The sequence below is a fragment of the Sorex araneus genome, chromosome X, assembly GCF_027595985.1.
Source record: "Sorex araneus isolate mSorAra2 chromosome X, mSorAra2.pri, whole genome shotgun sequence".
In the NCBI taxonomy this organism is placed as follows: Eukaryota; Metazoa; Chordata; class Mammalia; order Eulipotyphla; family Soricidae; genus Sorex; species Sorex araneus.
This window is the reverse complement of record NC_073313.1, coordinates 262,965,707-262,971,706: the sequence shown is the minus strand read 5'-3', so window position 1 is coordinate 262,971,706 and position 6,000 is coordinate 262,965,707. Positions and strand designations below refer to the sequence as shown.

General features: G+C 53.6%; 1 protein-coding gene across 1 annotated transcript in view; it reads left to right on the top strand.

Annotated features, from left to right (window-relative positions):
* Window positions 1-3,320: 3,320 nt before the first annotated feature.
* PID1 (phosphotyrosine interaction domain containing 1) overlaps window positions 3,321-6,000 on the top strand; it is a 253,814-nt gene continuing 251,134 nt past the window's right edge. Inside the window, exon 1 of the mRNA XM_055122973.1 lies at window positions 3,321-3,593. Coding sequence (XP_054978948.1) covers window positions 3,564-3,593 — 30 coding nt within the window. The 5' untranslated portion in view covers window positions 3,321-3,563. The remainder of the gene's footprint in view (window positions 3,594-6,000) is intronic.

Genomic DNA, 6,000 nt, shown 5'->3' with positions numbered 1-6,000 from the left:
TATACAAACATCATGAACTTAGTATCGGTTACATTCAAAATTTAGATAAGGGTTTCTCACTTTTCTTTGAGACATTGATCAAATCATTGAAACCCAGAAATATTCCAAGTGGCGATGACCTAGCCACAAGAAGCATTAACCCTGTTGTGAGAATTTGATTATTTCCATATATAAAAGGGAGAGGATGATAAAGACACAAATGAATGTCTCCCCAACACTATTATGCATCCAAGGTGCTCAATAGTTCCAAGTACTAAGTCTTGCTACCACTCTTCTTACAGGTGAAAAATCTGAGGTTCAGCAAGGCATGTGATTAGCTCCAGGTCATCAGATAGCTAGAAATCATCAGCTGAGCATCTCCGCTCTGTACTGGTGTCCTACTCCTTTCTAGTATCTGATGCAACTTTGATATGTACATTAAAATAATACGAATTTCACCCTTTGTATTTTTTTTAAAAATCTATAATTATTCCACAAATCCCATCTCTTCCAGCTTCAACACAGCTTCATAATTATACTCCTTGATAGTTGAATAATATTTTGGTAGTTTTTGAAATATTGGAGCATACATTGATTCACCGTTTCCCTACATCTCCAGCATGCTTAACCCAGGACTTGAGATAATAAATGAGATGAAGTTGCCTTAGAAAAAAAATTCTAGGGATGGTCTTAATTCTTTTTCTGGACAAAAATAATAATTTTTAAAGAATTCATCTGGGCCTTGTCAATTGTTATTTTGTTTTTTAGTCGGTGTCCTTGAAAAGGTATTTATTAACAGCAGGTCTGCTTAGATAATTACAGGGGATCGAGTACATGAAATCGGGCACGTACTTGTGTGCATAATATTTTTACTCATTGCAGCCCAACCTTCTGGGTTCGTTTCAAGAGTGGTTCTTGCTCGGGACCGTTTTTTTTTTGATGGTGGAAAGCAACATTTTCACAATCATCCTGGAATCCCAGAACAGAACTGGGAGAGATCAAGATGCAGGTCCCATCTCTGACCAGTAGATGTCTCTGTTTCATTCACCCTCTACTGCAGCTTCTCATGAATGGGAAGTCTTCCTAGCAAAATATAACGGGTGGAAGGTGGTCCCATCCCTTCTGTTCCCTTCTACCAACCTCCCCGGCCCGGCCACTGTCACATCTCATTCTCCCAAATCCCTAGTGCTCCTGACTTGTGACATAAATATAATTGAGCCAGGAGTGTCATTTAAGTTTCAGCTCATTCCCCACTTTTCCAAATCTGTTCGTAAATGGACATGGTAACAGTAGTCTCACAGCACCCAAGCCCTTTCTCTTTAAATAGCACTGTGCTCCGACTAAAAGCTGTATTACTGAGTCATAACAATTAATTACACTCGAGGTGAGAAGGCAGGATTTAGCGCTCTAATGTGATTTGGAATTTAGGTTGTTATCTCATCCTCCTGCTATTTAAAAACAAACAACAACCACCAAAACCACTTTTTTTTTTCTAGGAGACACGTGAAACCAAGGATGATTTCAAAGCTTGTCTTAAGACTTCCCTGGCAACTGCATTTTCCTGTTTTAGCTTTCAGTGAGGTTACATATGTCCACGTGGATTTTCTAGCACTCCGGAATGGAGTGCATCTCTCTCTGCGCTGGGATTTAATTTGGAATAATAACGATAATAATCATGAAAGGAACTAGGAGGCTAGGATTGTCTAGTTATTCTCCTCAGGATCTCTCTAGGTGTGGAAGGGATGAAAATGCATTGTTAGAAAAGTGCAAAACAGCATTTTCCAATGGAGGGAACGATGGCGTGTCTGAGACCTTCTCCCCAGCCCCTCATCCGAAGGCATAAGGATGGACCCGGAGCCGTGACAGGGACTAGGGAGGTAGCCAGAAAGGGCCTCTGGCTTCCGGGCCTCCTTAGAGAGTTCCTCGTTCCTCTGGGCCTCTGGGGAGACAGAGATCAGCTCCTTAGAAGCATCTCTGCTTGCCAGAGTCCCGGAGCAGAACGTTCTGGGCTTTGCGTGGGCAGAAAACAATTTGCAAGGTGGGGAGTGGTGGATATGACCCCGTGTCCTGGGATAGACCCCAGCTGGGTGTTCAGAGCCCCGAGTCTGTGGGACTCTCTTATGGGTGATTCTGTGCTCCGAGGAAAGAGATACTGCATCTGACAGTGGTCCGGTCACTAGGGACCCAGCAGGGACCCCCAGACCCCAACTCTTCCTCTTTCTCTGCCCTCTGCCCTTAGCAATGCACCCTGGGGTCCTCCCATTCTCCCTCTGCCCTCCAGGCTCAGCTTAACACCTGCCAGGCGGTTCCAACTGTCCCCTCCAGGCCCACCTGGCTGCTCTTCTGCCTGAACCGTGGACCCTTAGCAGCCCCCGGCAGCATCTCAGAGACCTCAGAATCCTGCAGGTGGGACCCCGAGAAGCCCCTTATTGACAGAGGACGAGGATGCAGGGCCTCAGTTTGGAAATCTCGTGATTCATCCACGTGGGGGGACAGTCATGTGACCCCGTTGTGAGGAGGGTGGGCAGGCCTGGCCCGTTTAGAATAAGACTCTTTGCTGGGTGTGTGTGTGTGGGGGGGGGGGGGCTATGGGAGCTCCTGGGTTCTAGGAAGGACTCCTGGGACCTCCTGTAGCCCTGGCTGACCCGGGTGAGGGAGATGCACCGGGCCTGGCCCTCTGGCTGTCGTCTGTGCCTTAGTCTTAGTCCCCAGGCCCCCCTGGAAAGCTCTCCCAGCCCTGCTGCCTTTCTTTCCTACACTCAGGGTCGGCCGGAGCCAGCTCTACCAGCAGCTGTCCTGGTGAATGCAGGGCTCCTCCAGGTAGGAAGGAGATGTGCTGGAGTGTGTCTGGGAGTGGGGGGGTGCAGAGGGAGGAGCCTTCTCTGGTCTTCCAGGGAGGTCACGTCGGTCCACCACATTATGTAAGTTTCAGTGGACGAGTGTGGTAACTGGACAGGACGACGGTGTGTCTACCCTACCCCCGCACAGTGCACCCTTCTGCCGGGCCACGGGCTTCAACGGCCCTCCAGGGCCCGGGACCCCAGGGCTGGGCCCCAATGAATGGAAGTCGCCCCCACCGGCCATCCCCCGCCCCCCACTAACCAGCCAGGCAGGGCAAGTTCCCCCCCCCCATCTCTCCAACCCCCCACCCCCCAAAGCCAGAGGTCCCTGCAGGTGGAAAGCAGGCCCGGGACTCCCTCCTCCCTCGGGGAGGGGTGGGCGTGGGGGAGGCGAGCCCCTCCGGGCTGCCCCCTCCCCGGCCGCGGGCTCGGGGGGCTGGGGCGCGGGCGCGGGCCCCGGGCATGCTCAGAGCGCGCAGGTCCGGGCGCGGCGGCGGCGGGGGAGGAGGCGGGCGCGGCGGCCGCGGTGCGCTCGGCCCGGGCGGAGCCGAGCAGTCCCCGCCGCCCGCGCCCACAAGTTGCCGGCAGCCGCGCGCCGCGCCGCCCGCTCCCCGCGCAGCCCCCCGAGTGCCCCCGCGGGCACGCGCCCCCGATGCGAAGCGGCGCCGCGGGCCCCCAGCCCCGGGCGCGATCGTCGCAGACTCTCGCCGAAGCGTCGGCTCCGCTGAACCCCGCGGCTGGAAGATGTGGCAGCCGGCCACCGAGCGCCTGCAGGTAAGGGGCTCGCCCGGACGCCCGGCGCGGTGGCCAGCCTGGAGGAGGAGGTGCAGTCCCAAGCCGGTGGTGGTGGTGGTGGTAGTGGTGGGGGTGGTTGGGGGGTGGGGTGGGGGTCGGGGCTTCCGCGGCCGCCTCTCTGCCCACTCGCAGGGGATGTGCCCCAAACGGTCCGGAGAGATGCAGGGTTAGGATCCCCTGGGGATGCTGTGGGCTTCACCCGGCTCCGTGCGCCCGCGGGGGCGCTGGGTGCTGCGAATTGGCCAGCGCATCGCTTCTGGCGTTGCAACTTTTGGCGTCGTGGGGTGGTTTTGGGGGTTGTTGTTGTTTGTTTCTCTGTGTGCATGCAGAACGTTGGACTTTCAGATTTTTAGATGGCATTCTGCTCACCGGATTTTTCTGCTCTGGGGTTAAGGTTTTCGCATCCAGATTCTTACCCGCCTCCTCTGCCACCCGCCCCCCTCCCTCCCCGACGCCCCTTCATTTTGTCTCCGGGAGAGACAGAACAAATGATTTTTGAAACGATCCCTTTGCCAATATATTTTGGAAGTATCAAACTTGGTTTGGCTTGATCATGGTATGCTACTTAAAAACATTTTTTTTTTTTGTCCTTGTTTGTTGCTCTTTGCTTCTTCTCTCTCCCTTCCCTCCCAAGTCCAAGTTCCCCCAGGTTTTTGACAATCAAAAGTGAAGCTCAGCCAGCCACAGTTATATACTGGACCAGCCCATCAGAAGTTTGTTTCCCCTACTCTGTTTATGGCCTTGAATTTGGAATCTGAAAGAAGGGGCCTGGGGAGGGGGTGGGGATTGAGTGTGCTGGGGGGGTCTAAGTGAGAAGGGACTTTTTTTTTTTAATTTTGGAGTTGCTTCTTGCAGGACACACTTGGGACCCGGGAAGCGCCCTGACTGCTAGATTTGATGACTTGCCTTTTGCTCGGGAAATATTGTCAAGAGGGCGGGCAGATACGCTGCCAGATAAAATCCTCGGAATCCTGCAGTTAAAACTTCTGGCAAGCTCGCAGCCACATTGTTTCATAGTAAACTTGGAAGAAGTGTTTCAATAGTGAAATGCAGCACAGCGAAGGCGGAGCACCTCGGAAGACGCAGGCCCCGGGGAGGCTGCTGCTAGTCCTTGCGGGATCTGGCGGATCCTCAATGAAAATCGCGCCTCCTTCTGAGCCAGGCCAGGCCCCCCTCTGCCTTAGAGTTCTTAGACTGAGATTCAAGCCTTGAGCAGAAACAGATGCCCGGAGTCCCTGTGCAGACCTCCCTGAGCCTGAGATTTGGGGGAGTGGGGGTGGGGGGTGTTCCTAGTAGCCCAAGAAGCCAGGTGAATGCTCCTAGCCTTAAAACTAAGGGTCGAACGAAACCTTGCCGGCTTGCGGGGGAGGGGGAGTGGGCGGGCAGCTTCCCTCCTGCCCCTTTCTGGGTCTTCTCTGGAGAAGACCCGCTGCTCTGGGCTCTGGTTGACTGGCCCGAGATGATGAAGGGGAGTGGACATAGGTGCTACTGGCCTTCAGGTCGAATTCTTCCTTCAGGGCCAGGTGGGGACTCTGAGCTGAAGAAGGGGGTTCCCGAGGCCGGGTGGAGAGGTGCCCAGCCAAGGGAGAAGGGTAAGGACATGAGTCCAGGGTTCCTAGAACTGGCTTTTATGGTCTCCTAGTCTGCGTTTCTGAATAGTTGGTGGGCTTTTTTCTTCTTCTTCTTTTTTTAATCTGCCCCCTTGGTCTCTTAAAGTTCTTTCTACCAGCTTGTTTGATCCAGAAACTTCTGTGAGCTGCAGGGCACGTGACCCTTGGCAGGGGGTTGCGCTCTCTGGCTTGCATTCTGCCTGGCGCTCACAGCTCCTTGCTAGAAGTGGCCTCCTGGCTCTTCTGTAAAATGTTCACATGTGCTCTGGGCCCGAGAGTCTGGAGAGCCTGCTTTGTGGCGTTTGCATTGGCAAGGCATAACCCGCCCCCGCACCCCCATACACACACCCCACTTCAAGGTGTCCTGTTGGTCAGTTTCACGTATGTTACATTTCAATGAATAACCCCGCTGGTTTCCTTCATCCCCATCTTCCCAGGTGATGACCCAAGTGAGTTAGATGGGAGAACAGTCTTCTTCACAGCCACAGCTTCTTGCCAAACAGCAGCCCACTGGCTCCTGAGACACTCCAATGTGTATGTCTTGACTTTTTTGCTGGAGGGAGGGAGTTGTTGGGAGTGAGCTGGTGAGTGCACTGCCTGCAATAATATTGCATTTACATTCCCTGAGGTTACTTGGTTGCTCTTCTCATGGTATCTGACTGTTTCCTGGAATTACCCCCCCCCCCCCCAGCCTCCATCATCACCATCATCACTCCCATCCTCCCCCTTGGTACCACTGTATAAGGAATGCCACTTCCTGGTGCCTTGTGAATGGC